Here is a 13,792-nt window from a genome sequence, read left to right as displayed (position 1 = left end):
AGGGAAGGTTCTGTTTCCCACGTGTTGTGTTGTTTTTTTTTTTGTGCTTCACTGGAAAAGAGGTAGAGCGGGCGCTTTCACACTGAGAAGAGCCCGGATTGTGGTCAGTACCATTATGGGAATGATTGGCCTTGGCATCGATTAGATTTCAGTCACTCCTAACACAGCCCTATACAACTCTTTGAAGGTTTCTCTTTCTATCCGGGGTGAGACCACTGTTGAGCTTGTCTCTGGTTTGCGTGTTTGGTCATCCCACTATGAGGGCCCAAACAGAAGTAGTTCACTTCACGCCTCATTAGTAAGTTGCAGACTCATCTGGTCACTGACAAAACAACATCAGAACAAAAAATCGGCATCATTTAATAATAGTAGGTTGGGAGGAGGGTGCTCACAACTTAAAAGAGTATACAAACGCCTTCTCTGTTTGGTCCTTTAAGAGGAGCTGTTCAGCTCAGAACACACCCTGCACATCCTGCCAAGGCACAAAGTGACTGAGGCCATCTAACCTACAAGAAGCAAAAAACGATGGTATGTCTTCAAGGATCACAGGTTAACATAAGCACTTCACACCCTCACACGCTAATGACAAACATTCTACTGACCTCTGGCGAAGAGTCTGAGAACCCCCAGCCCGAATCTCCTGTACTGGAAGAACGGAACCACATGGAAGGGTGATGAGATGGTCAATGTCTCTAAAGCAACAAGGACAGATGATTCCCCTGTGCCAAGGGATATAGCAAGAGGAAGGAGAGACCACAGGTGGCCTCCAGTACGCCTGTGGCCCTCAGGCCCACTGCTCTCTGTGAGTCAGCTGTGGGTTGAGCTGTGCTCTGGCGGGCTACTCTGTTGCCCTGTCAACCGATACTCACTCCTGGGCCTTCAATGGTTCGATGAGCATCTAACGAATTATAAAATTGAAAATATTATCAGCTTGGAAATTTGAACAGATCTATAACGAAATGAAGGACCCAAAGGCATTTAATTATTGAACACATAAAAGGAAGTATATTTAAAAAAAAATTGGTCAAACTGTCCTGTTAGTTATCATTTTAAAGGAATTTACAGGGCTGTTATAGATTACTCTTTTGGAATAATTCAGTTTATAGCAAATGCCTAAACTGGTTTCTTCATTGCACAGTATTTTCTCTTAAAATGGGTGCTTTAAAACAATTACATACAGATTAAAAATTCTCATTTCTTTGCTTAATTAAAACGTTAATACTCTAAGACAACACAGATCTGAAATGGTGAAACCAGCAATTCCCCCTCCCACCTTACAACAAATTAAATTGAGACAAAATTACAAACACATTTCACTACATGATTATTATTAATAAAAATCAGTTTCTTTTTTTTTTTATAAAGTTGCCCGAAATGCAAGGGATGTGCATAGGTTTACAACTTAGTCATAATAGCATTTTATTCTTATTCCCCTGGGTGTGCCCCGTGAACGGAATGTACTTTGCTGTAGATTACAGATTGTTTTGTCCAACACAGACACACCGACAGCATAAACGCTCGCGACTGTCCACATGCATTAAGAGTCAAGACCCAACTTCAAATCTCTAAAAGGTTTACAGGGTGCTTCAAAGAGACAGTATCACATTATCTGGATGTTACATAAAGGACCTAAAAAAAAAAATACTATTCTAAAAAAAAAAAAGAGAGAGAAAAAAAGGCCTTTAAAAATTTATGACTGTTTTGTAATCACTACACTAATTATTTCAAATAAATAAAGGAAAGAAAGATATTCCAATCCATAAAATCAGACTCTAAAAAGAATGTAGTGTTCCACCCCCAGTCAAGGTAACAGAATCAATGTTTTTTATTATTAAAATAGATTATAGAAAGCAGCATCTACTTTGTGCAGTTTTTAGGGGCCTTGGAAATAAAAAGCTATGTTTTCCAAAAATATAACACTCCAAAGGATTGAATAATACATACATTTAAAGATACATTTTATTAAAGTTTAGGAGAACTGATTAAAAAAGATACTGTCTCTTTAAATTAGTGTGTAATTGTATTTCTCCTCCTATCTATTCGGACATGACAATAATTATAAATGTAGGTCACACTACAACTAGGTAGTCTCTAGGGACCACGACCTGCTGACACAAGGCCGGTAACAAAGAGGCTTTTCCATGTATGAGGTGGCTCCCAGCTATGCTCAGATATCTGGGGAGAGGCCTAATAGACCCAGGAGACCGGGACCCACTGTGGGGCTGTGCACACGAGCTCGACGGCTTCTTCCAGATGTCTGATTGTCTCATCAATTTCATTGTTGATAATTGTGAGATCGAAGTAGTGTGCGTATGTTCTCTGTAAGATATCAGACTCCTTCTGCAGGCGCTGAAGAGATTCATCCTAGGTGGTGATGAGACGGAGGTAGGGGGGGCATGGAAGAAGGGAAAAGCACACAGAAGAGAGAAATCAGTTAGAAGCTTTTTCTTGTTCCTCATTTCTGTCTATCAATGTCAGAAGCAGTCACGGCCAGACCCTGATGGGCCGCACCTGGGCAGGAGGCCACGTCCGGTCCATGACAGAGGAGACAGTGACTGCTTGACACGCAACAGGAGGCTGCACGACAAGCCAAACGGCCAAGAGAAAACAGACACTCTTCAGCAAACACACCACCTCCACCCAGACCCAGCCGGGCCTGGCCCCTGGGCTCAGTCAGGGGAAGGCCATGTGAGGCGTGGCTACCAGCGGCTACTGTCACTCAAGCTGTTCTTTGCTCATTCCTCTAACCCAGGCACATGGGAAACCCAGAGCCGCACTCCCATTGCAGGGAGAGGTGGGTGCGTTATGGTGTTGGAGCTCTTCCTTCCTCTCCCCTTGGTCCTCCATGGGTGCCAGGCCTCAGGGCCCAGCTGTGTCCATACCAATAAGCCCCTGCCTTTGGACAACGACTTCAGTTGTATTTTTTCAGTTTTGACTTTAAGGTTCAGCATGTTCCCAGGAATTCAATTATATATAATGGCCCTCACTCAACAGCAGCAGATGCCAGAGGCAAAAGCTTTTTGGGTGCTACAAATAATGGATGGAATAAGGCCATTTCCCAAATCCAGCAGCAATGGGCATCTTATACAGCAGCGGCCACCATCTGATGAGTCTCCCGAATTGGTCTACGTTGGAAATGGTCAGATAAATGTCTCTGTGGTAGGTACTCACATTCCTTATTAAAAAAAAAAAAAAAAAAAAATAGAAGAAAAGCCACTGAACTCTAGAGAGGCTGGCCATAGCAAATTTCCTGAACTCTAGCTTGCTGCAGAGTAGGCGGTCTCTCACCAGGTGAGCCAACAGCAGGAGGAACTGGGGGTCCTGAGTTTGTCATGAGAGTACAGCTTTCACTGCAGGATGGCAGCCTGTTATTTCAAGACAGGAATGTCTTTTTTTTTTTTTTTTGGATAGCAAATTTCCTGAACTCTAGCTTGCTGCAGAGTAGGCGGTCTCTCACCAGGTGAGCCAACAGCAGGAGGAACTGGGGGTCCTGAGTTTGTCATGAGAGTACAGCTTTCACTGCAGGATGGCAGCCTGTTATTTCAAGACAGGAATGTCTTTTTTTTTTTTTTTTGGTTTGCTATAGGGCGTGTGTGCTTGCCAGAAAGACAGAGACAGAGAGACAGAAAGCGAGAAATCACACCCCGGGGGGATGGCCACACCGCAACCCCTTCTTTCTCCATTCTCCTCTTGGGATCTTGGGTATGCACACACACATGTCTGGCATGAGTTTAGGCCACCAGGTCCGGGACTCGAAACCGTGGTTGACTACATGGGAGTCCAGCGACATAGCCATTACACCAACTGCTGGTCCCAAGACAGGGATCTCTTTAGGTCTACCAGAAACAAGTCTGCCTTTGCCTCTTCATGGTCAAATGGGTGCTGCTGAACTTGCAAAGAAGCTCAAACTTGAAACAAGGGAACTCTTGAGTCAAATCAATCTCCCCCAATCCCTGTCAAACACTAGACAGATGAGTTACGGGGCTGAGTCTTAAATAGAGAGAGATACAATTAAATAGCTGTTTGATTAGTATCTCTCTCCGCAACTAGGGGTACTTATGCCTGTCACTGTTGTACCCCAACACTAGGCAGAGTGCCTTATATACACTATATGCTTAATAAGCGCTGTTGAAAGAAGAAGCTGATACTGGAGATTATAGGATTTTATATGTATTAAGTCCCTAATCAAGAGACAGAGCACTTCCCCTAGGAAACGGTGGCCCAGGTGACAGAGACAGGTCTCCGGAGAAAATCACAGGTGCAGTGCCTTCAGGGACTAAGCTGCTTTTTGGCCCAGCACTGGCTTAGGAGGCTTCCTCTTCTCTGAGGTCTGTTACTTGTTTGTTTTTGTAGAGGTTTTAGCTATAGGGTGCGTGGGCTCGCCAGAAAAACAGAGACAGAGGGACAGAAAGCAAGAAATCACCACCCAGGGGGGATGGCCACGCCGCAATCCCTTCTCCTCCATTCTCCTCTCAAGATCTTGGGCATGCACGCACACGCGCCCGGCATGAGTTGAAGCCACCGGGTCCGGGACTCGAACCACGGTCAGCTACATGGGAGTTCAGCAACATAGCCATTACGCTAACTGCTGGTCACTGATGCCTGTTATTTGTAAGAGACCCTTCCTGATGCGGTTGTCAAGAGGCCCAGGCAAACCCTAGCTCTATGTGGGGGGAGGGGATGGTGGTGGTGGTGGTGGTGGTGGTGGGGCCCTTTCTGGAAAGGGGATCAGGAGGGAGACAATGAGTCTCACTTGATCCTCTCCTTGTGCTGCAGGGGGATGGGCAGACACCAAAGCAGCTGGGAACTCAATCTTTTCTCTCAGGAGATTCTGAAAGGAGACAGTCCTGGGTTTTGTCCCTGTTTTGTTGTCTTATATAGGAATTCTGAAGCGGGATACAGCAAGCTTTGAATGTTAGTGTAAACTACTACTGCAGTGCAGCTAACACCTCAGTTAATAATCACCTTCTAAGGTCGTATCAATACATGTTCTGCTAGCACTGGAAAAGCACAGTGTTTTCACTGTGGCGTTGCTTTACAATAAACACAATGCAAAATTCCACACAAAGACAGGAGCTCTTTCTACCGGAAGAAGGTATAGTTCTTACAACATCACTCCCTGGGCTAGCAAAGGTTCTTTCCAAATGGACAGTCCTGGGCTTTACACACCACTAGCAGAGTTTATGATTTGCTCAGAAAGCTGGGCTGATGAAAACGTCCAACAACATCTACGGCTGAAAGCATCACATTTGTACTGCAGCTCTCTTCACAGAAAAATAAAGCTCCCTCTTAAGGATCTTGTAAGATGAAGCTCTATCTGTCAGTTTCTTCCACAACAGCTTGTCTGTCTGCTTGACACACGTGAAGACAGAATGCCTTTATTCTAACAGCAAAAGCAAGGATTTGTGGGAACGAAACGGCTACGTTCTAAATCTATGAAAAGAAACAAGGGCGGTATTTCGTCACCTCCTAGCTGGTACTTACAGGCAGTTTTCTGCACCATTTTGGCAGCTATGGAAAATTAGTAAAAGGGCAGGAAAACAGGCAAAACAAAAACAAAAAACAGATGATAATTCAAGAAAAATACATGGTAACCAAAGGATTAAAAACTAACCACAATAAGGAGTTTCAAACATGCTTGGGTATTAAATAAGATGGAAAAGCAGGCTTTTTACAAAGGAATACACCTTTTGCAAATGAAATGACAAAAAAAAGTAAAAATATGAGGACACACGTGAAGACAGAATGCCTTTATTCTAACAGCAAAAGCAAGGATTTGTGGGAACGAAACGGCTACGTTCTAAATCTATGAAAAGAAACAAGGGCGGTATTTCGTCACCTCCTAGCTGGTACTTACAGGCAGTTTTCTGCACCATTTTGGCAGCTATGGAAAATTAGTAAAAGGGCAGGAAAACAGGCAAAACAAAAACAAAAAACAGATGATAATTCAAGAAAAATACATGGTAACCAAAGGATTAAAAACTAACCACAATAAGGAGTTTCAAACATGCTTGGGTATTAAATAAGATGGAAAAGCAGGCTTTTTACAAAGGAATACACCTTTTGCAAATGAAATGACAAAAAAAAGTAAAAATATGAGTAACATAGGTAAATCTTAATATTGACTCTTCCTTAAAGGTACACAAAGCAAACATCTCTACGCCTTTATTTATGTTTTTTAGGTTTTTGCCATAGGGTATGTGCAGCTCTCTGGAGAGAGACAGAGACATTGAGAGGGAAAGTGAGAAATCACCCCCCCAGGGGGTCTGGCCATGCTGCAATCCCTTCTCCATTCTCCTCTTGGAATTCTGGGCACGTACACACAAGTACCCGACATAATTTTCAAGCCAGTGGGTTTAGGACTTGAACCGCAGTCAGCTACGTGGGAGTCCAGAGCCTTAACTACCATGCCACCTGCTGGTCCCCAGCCTTGATTTAACAGGATTAGAAGTTTAGGTGAGTTTAGTCTCACGTTTACTGAACAGAATTGAATCCTCTGATGGTTTCTAGAACCTATAATACAATAGGAGTAGTCTTCAGGATAACTTTGTACTGGAGTTTCCCCTTCACTAAGGCACCACTACACTTAGCAGACACATGGTAACCCCCTTCGTATTTGCCCAACAACTGAAAGCCTTCTGAATTGGCTCAGTATGAAATGCTGCAACTCTCGCAGGCACTAGTTCTGTGGCCCCTGTGGCCTTGACTAGCCCTTAGAGCAGACAGAGCTCATTTCTAGCTGTGGTGGTCTCTAGAGGCCCGGAGAGAAATGCCACATGGGCTCCAATCCAGAGGCTGCCAACAGGAGCCTGGGCAGACCGGCCAAGGTCATGGATTCCTTAAACTCTCTTTTGGCGAAGCCATCCTTGGCCCAGAGCTGGCCCTGGGGAGGCTGTTGCTGTCTTAATAGGAGGCAGAAGGGGCCTTGGAGGGCACGGGACCGTGGGAAGCCTCAGTCCTGGAGGGTGACGGGTTTACCCTCAGACGTCACGAAAGGCTGTGCCATGGCCCATTCTATCCCACATCTAGTTTCACCAGAGCAGGCTTGCTGCACACGTAGACTGGCATGCTTCACGCTGTGCTGGAGATGAAGGTTTGCATCTGTCTACTGATTCCGAGCACAGAAGAACCACACTGTTTACGCTGTTCAATTCCTAATAGTGGAAGAGGACCTCAAGCTCTGGAAGTCTTACCATCCAGCATCTACGATGAAGCAGAGCTTCATTGACTTGTCTTACCGAGATGGGGCTTTGATTCTGAATGCACAACACACACACATTCTTACAACAGGGCATGCTTATTTAGGGAAAAACGGATTCTTACCTCATTTAAACCTGGAGTAATGGTTGGTGCGGCAATAAAAACAACAAAAGGAGCAAACTCGGCAGTTCTCAGGACCTTCAGTGCCTGTGTTAAAGAAAAGTTGAGGCTTAAAAGAAGAAATAACTAATGCAACTTTCAAATGAGTCTGTGAAATGTATACAACTGAAATTTTCTAGCCCTTAGTTCAAATTCTTGGCAAGGTGTTATTAAATTTACCAAGTGTATAAATAACTGAATTTGTATCACTCCTCCTCCTCTAAAGGGTGGACAGTCGTCATCAGAAAATAAAAGCTGACCAACTCTGCTTATGAAGCTCATGAATCAATTTGGTTTCTTTTTCTTCATACAATTCACACTGATTTTGTGGGTTGGTTTTTATTAAGCCTGGTTATTAGCTGGAGCCTCGGATTTCACTGGCAGGAAATGTATGTTTGGGGGGGGGGACTTCCCTGCAGGCCTGCAGGTGGCTTCTCCATAGAGCCGGAGCCCACTCTATCATGTTTCACATTGCTAACTGTAGAGAGCCAATCCCAGGCCCTGGAACTGTGAGGGCTATGTTCACACATCAGGCCTTCTGGGTTGCTCTGATAAAAGGCTCTTGGTGGGACTCTGGGGGAAGTGGGAACTCACCCCTGGCTGAAGCCAGGAGCTCTGGGCTTTGTGTCTTAGCTCTGCCACTAAAGATGCCATGTGCCTGTGGGCAATGTGTAGGCCCATGAGAAAATGCTACATTCACCGAGAAGGACTTCTGAGGCCCTTTTCGGTTTCCTTCCAAGTCATGGAAACCCCCTAACTACAAGGTGCTAGTTTGCACAGATGTGCTGCGAAGCTGCATTCAGATGCTAGAGTTGATTCTGCTATGGCTTATGGCTTCAGCTCCTCCTCTGTGAGGCTGTGGCATTCTCAGAGGTCATGAACTGTTTTCAAAGGAACAAAAATCCAACCCAGACAGGTACCTAATTCACAAGGGACTGATGTAATGAATTTGAATGCACCAGGGGTAAATATCTCACTTCCTTTATACAAGAATTCAACATGGCTACTCTCTTCCCCACATACTTTGCTTTCTAGAAGGTCTTCACCCTGCTGGGTTCCCGTGACTCCATCTCTCACCTGCTTTACTGTACCAGCAATGAGACAGCGTGCACTGCCTTGTTTGCTGCTCTCTAATCCGTACTCCATCCTGCTAGCAGAATGATCTTTCCAAAAAGCAAACCTACGGTTCCCCTGCTCGAAACCCTTCAACAGCTCCCTTCTGGCCTAGGGAGAAACCTGTATACTCCTTAGCCTGCATGCCAGGTCCCCCTTCCAAACTGGCTTTTGCTTACCCTCTTCAGCCTCCCTCTACCCCTGCTCTTCTGCCATTAGCTTTACTGAACATTTTAGTTCCAGAAAGAGCCAGATTCTGGCTTTGGGCCTTTTTCCTTCCTTAACTTCTGCCTGGACCACTCATTCTCATTTCCCCTTTTCCACTGGCCCTCTGCTTAGCTGAGCAATTCTTCAGACCTCAGTGCTGATGGTCCTTCCTCTGGCAAGTCCTCTGTGAACTCCGAGCCCCTCCTGTTGCTCCTGAAGTACCCACCACCCTGGAAACACACGTCCCCAGGGACTACCCCTGCATAAACTGCCTTAATGATCACACCAAAATGTACAGACAGTATATGTCTTTTGCACAAAACAAACGTCTCTTTTGGGGCAGGTTCAACGAGGGAGCACTCTGCTTTTTCCGCTGGAGGGGGCCTCTTGGCCTTCTGAGTATACAGGTATCATACATATGAGGGGACTTCAAGAAGTTCAAAAAAAAAATGTAACTAAAGTAAGAGTGAAAAAAAGGGAAATCTATGCATACTTTGTTTCCATAATAATGCACTTTTCATGAAATTTTGAAGACCCCTATGCAAGGGACAATTTGATATTAGAGGTTCTGACTTTCTTTTTCACATGTGCAAGGCTCATTTTCACTAGGATTATATTTCTGGATTTCAGCCCCAAACTATCTTCCCGGCACGTTGTTCTGTCTTCAATTGTTAAAGTCACAGGCTCAGATCCCCCTTGTAAGAAAGCTCTTCAGACTTGCATATGTTCATTTTGGAAAGAGGTAACTGGCAATTTCTTTGCCAATCCTTTTGTGACTGAAGACTTTTAGGAAGGAACAAACATCATGAAAGAGTCCATATATAGCCCAATTGAGCTGAATGGGGATCTTCTTAGAAATGTCCTTTTTGTCAGTGTTATCTTGGGCCTCTTTTCCTTCCTTCCTGTGCTCACAGATCAGGTGAATACAGGGATAGCTGAGACATAAGGTTTTCTTATCACCCCCACCTCGTCACACACACATGCCCACAGCCAGCTTTTGGGCAACTGAAATGGGAAAAAAAAAATCCTACTTGTTTCCATCCCTGAAGCTGCTCTGAGTGCCAGATGGAAGTCCAACAGCCTGGAGGGGGAGCGGAACTCACAGTGAAGTAGAGAATCACACCCCAGGTGTGCATGAAATGTTTTTTCTCCCTCAGCAAACCAGCCTGCTAACTACCCAATCCTCCAAATGTTTTCAGTTCTAGCCTGCTACCATATCACACCACCAGAAAACAAAGTCCTTGGAAAACAGTGGTTTAGCTTTCTGCAGATAATCCATCTCTGCACTGCACTCAGGCCCTCAATCTGTATCTATATGCAAACACAGGACGGTCATTCTTGTACTTGCTGCATAAAACCATCAAGGAAGGCCATGCTCGTCACACTGCCTCTTGTGTCTGAGAATTAGGTTATATTCCTTCATCCCTCAACCGCCTTTTCTTTTTGTGCCTTGGTTGTCAAGAAGTTCAGAGCCAAATTTAATGTTTAATGCAGCAACTACAGCAGCCCCCCCATGATTAGCTTATTTGCTTTCCTCTGTTTCATGACTAGGGTTTCCTACTTCTATCCTATATTATTATATTTCCAAAAATTCTTTTTTATTATTTTTTGGAGAGGTTTTTGCTATAGGGCACATGCGCTCGCCAGACAGACAGAGAGAGACAGAGAGACAGAAAGCAAGAAATCACCCCCCAGGGGGGATGGCCACTCCGCAATCCCTTCTCCTCCACTGTTCTCTCGGGATCTTGGGCACGCACGCACACGCGCCTGGCCTGAGTTTAAGCCACTGGGCCTGGGACGCGAACTGCAGTCGGCTACGTGGAAGTCCAGCGACATAGCCATTATGCTAACTGCTGGTCCCAATTTCCAAAAATTCTGAGATGCACAAATCCTAAGACTTTCTTGTCCAATAGGCCTCATGTCTTCAGCAGAGTCCACACAGTAGACTTGTTCTTGAAAGTCTCTGTCCCCACACTCTGCTCTTCTTAAGGGTTTCAAGTGGGTGCCATTTTTGGAGCAGTCTTAGTTTGGCTGAGGTTCAGAGTCACTTCAGGGATGGGAAATGAAACTGCACACATGCATTCCCCTCCCTCAGGCAGTTAATAGAGGAGTTAAAAATGAACTCCAAACTCTCTTCCATTTTGACTCAAGATTAAGACACAAATTTATTAATTATCACAGGAAACTCTCTAAATCCAAGAAGTTTCAGAGAGAGACAGAGAGAGCGAAAGAGAGTGAGAGAGAGAGAGAGAGAGAGAGAGAGAGATTTTCTAAAAAGGTAACTGAAAATATGCTGGATTCAACTAGTCAAAGTAACATTAATTTAACATTCAAAGTTAATTTTTTAGCTCTCTATCACTCATCTATGGCCAATAATTAATCTTGGGATACCATCATCAGGGGATAAAAATTTGATCCAAGTATCTAAGACGCAGATATCTATACGACTAATTTGGCTTACAAACCTAGAAGTATACAAGGGCAAATATCTGAATAATTTTATGGAAAAATTGAAGGATTTAAGAAAGAACACAGTGAACCCAGAATCAATCTCAAGAGAGCTAAAACATTTAACAAAATAGAGGCCAGCAGGTGGAATGGTGGTTCTGGTGCTAGACTCCCACATGGCTGACCATGGTTTGAGTCCTGGGCCTGGTTGCTTGTTTCTCACTTTCTCTCTGGTGAGTATGTGTACCCTGTAGCAAATTGAAAATGATAATAATAATGAATAAAAATGGAATGAATAATTCTTTTTTAAAAATGTTAACAAAATAGCATCTGGTGGAGAGGAACAGAGCGAGAGCGAGAGCAAGGCACTAGGCCCAGGACTCAAACCGTGGTTGGCCATGTGGGAGTCCAGCGCCCTTAACCACCATGCCACCTGTCAGCCCACCTGGCTCTCATTTTAAAGTACAGGTTCCCAATATGACTGTCAGCTACCTCTTAGGGATAGCTTTTTCCTCCATGGGCAAAAAAGAAAACCACAAACATTTTGCTACTGTTAATTTTTTAATGCAGCAAATGAATAAATCAGAATAAAGTTATAATCTAAAAACTAAGTTCTGATTACACACTGGGGCTTTAACAGTTTCAGCTTTAGGGACATGGATTATTTTCTGAGCCAGAGCTACTTCCATGATAAATAGGTTCTATGGTTTCTCTTGTTCAACTGTCTTGTGGGTTTTTCTAAACATTAAAAAAAATAATAAAAAAAAAAGATTAGGGCCTATGTTGTACTACTGCATACCAGGTGGACCATCTTGAGACTTCCCAGTTACCTCATGTAGGATGGTCAAGTGAAAGGAGATTGGCATGCATTGTAAAAAACAACAACAACAACAACAAAAAACAAGGAAAAATCCCAACACAGTTAAAATTCAAACCTCACTTTCAATTGGCTATCAAACCTTGGTGGAGTCACAGTTAGGTTAGACCTTGGTTTCTTCATCTACAAAGTAGATTCTCATAGGTAAGAGGTGATAATGCTTGGCAAAACATAAAGCACTCTAAGAACATGATCTATTCATACTGTAAAGGAAGCCAGGCTACTACTTTTTTTTTCCTAGTTGAATGTCTTTACCATGATCCTCTAGGTTTGAAGTTGGACCACAACATCATATATTATTAGACACGTGCTTGATTTGGTCTTTGTTTTTTTTTCTTTCGAGAGGTTTTTGCTATAGGGCGCGTGCGCTCGCCAGACAGACAGAGACAGAGAGAGAGACAGAAAGTGAGAAATCACCCCCCAGGAGGGATGGTCACGCCGCAATCCCTTCTCCTCCATTCTCCTCTCGGGATCTTGGGCATGCACGCACACGCGCCCAGCGTGAGTTCTAAGCCACTGGGTCCGGGACGCGAACCGCGGTCAACTACGTGGGAATCCAGCGACATAGCCATTACGCCAACTGCTAGTTCCCTGATTTGGCCTTAACAGTAAGTTAAGACGGCACAAACTAGCTGCACCGAACTAGCTGAACACTAGTGGCTGGTGGTCTTTTTATGGTCCACACACAGTGGAAGTGGCATCAGCGGTGGTAGAAGTGAGAAGATTTAAATGATGCCATAAAATACTTCTAATACAGGCTATTTCTTTCATTTTTTTTTAATTGCCAGGGAGTGTGTATGCTAGCCAGAGAGAGACAGAGAGACAGTGAGAGAGAGGGAGAGGGAGAAAGCACCCCCCAGTGGAGTGTGGTCACGCTGCAATCCCTTCTCTTTCATTTCTCTATCAAAACAGGATTTGGGCGGTGGTGTATGCACACACACCTGGAATGTTTTTCAATCTGCCAGGGCTGGGATTTAAATCACATGGTCAGTTACGTGGGACATGGCTCCCTTAACCACTAGGCCATAGTGCCAGCCCCTGACATGGACTGTTTCTAATGTTCGTAGAGAAAGGAATTTTGCCCTCACCAGCTTGTCTTCTTCACTGTATTCTTAGGTCTTGGCACTGTGCTTGGCATATAATATGTGCTTAGTACGAGTTTGTGGAATTGAACTGTCTGTGAGCTACAGTAGAGAGGTTAATCTAACAACTTGGAGTGGGAAAAGGGCATTGAGAAAATGTCCTAAGGACAGAGCCTCCCTGGAATGAGGAGGCTCTGCCCGGAGGCGAGCTGTTCATGCCCACAGGCATCCTGAAGGCAGGATGAGGGCCCTGCCCAGCTGGGGAGAATGAGCTGAAGGCAGTGAAGCCTGAGGACGAGGCCCTGCTGGTGCAGACTCTGGGCATCCCCAGCTGGGTTGCTGTACCATGGTTAGTGTGAGACCAAGACCAGATGGGGACAGCCTGGGACCAGAGTGGTCAACCAGACCAATAGGAGGAGCAGGAGCTAGGCCATCCCTATCCCCAGGGCCACTGGCCCGAAGAGGCTCAGGTAGAGACCAGCCTGTCTAGGGCCCGTCCTCAGGGATAGGTGGACCTGAGAGATCACGGTGCTGAGAGGCGAGACACAGGAAGCAGGAGAGGAGAGTGCAGGTGAGCACATCCAGCGGTCAGGGTGCAGGGAAAGTGTGCCCAGCCAGGGTGAGGGGGTGCTCTGGGGCAATGGGTAGAAGTAACTGCTGTGGCTGTCCTGATGAGGCTGAGAGAAGAGTCTCCCGCCAGGCAGTG

The 13,792-nt window shown here is 44.9% G+C and overlaps 1 protein-coding gene across 12 annotated transcripts in view; it reads right to left on the bottom strand.

Annotated features, from left to right (window-relative positions):
- Positions 1–1,274: 1,274 nt before the first annotated feature.
- CASK (calcium/calmodulin dependent serine protein kinase) overlaps positions 1,275–13,792 on the bottom strand; it is a 465,298-nt gene continuing 452,780 nt past the window's right edge. For 8 of the 12 annotated variants that reach the window (XM_027772021.1, XM_027772016.1, XM_027772017.1 and 5 more), the window contains 2 exons: positions 7,324–7,407; positions 2,188–2,364 (listed from right to left, as the gene is read on the bottom strand). In XM_027772021.1, the coding sequence (XP_027627822.1) occupies positions 2,188–2,364; positions 7,324–7,407 (261 nt within the window). Of the gene's footprint in view, positions 2,365–7,323; positions 7,408–13,792 lie in introns of all 12 variants that reach the window. The other 4 variants (XM_027772014.1, XM_027772015.1, XM_027772020.1 and 1 more) reach the window with 1 other exon arrangement.

This window comes from Tupaia chinensis, unplaced genomic scaffold, assembly GCF_000334495.1.
Source record: "Tupaia chinensis unplaced genomic scaffold, TupChi_1.0 Scaffold000248_1, whole genome shotgun sequence".
NCBI lineage: Eukaryota > Metazoa > Chordata > Mammalia > Scandentia > Tupaiidae > Tupaia > Tupaia belangeri.
This window is presented reverse-complemented; position numbering and strand designations above follow the sequence as displayed.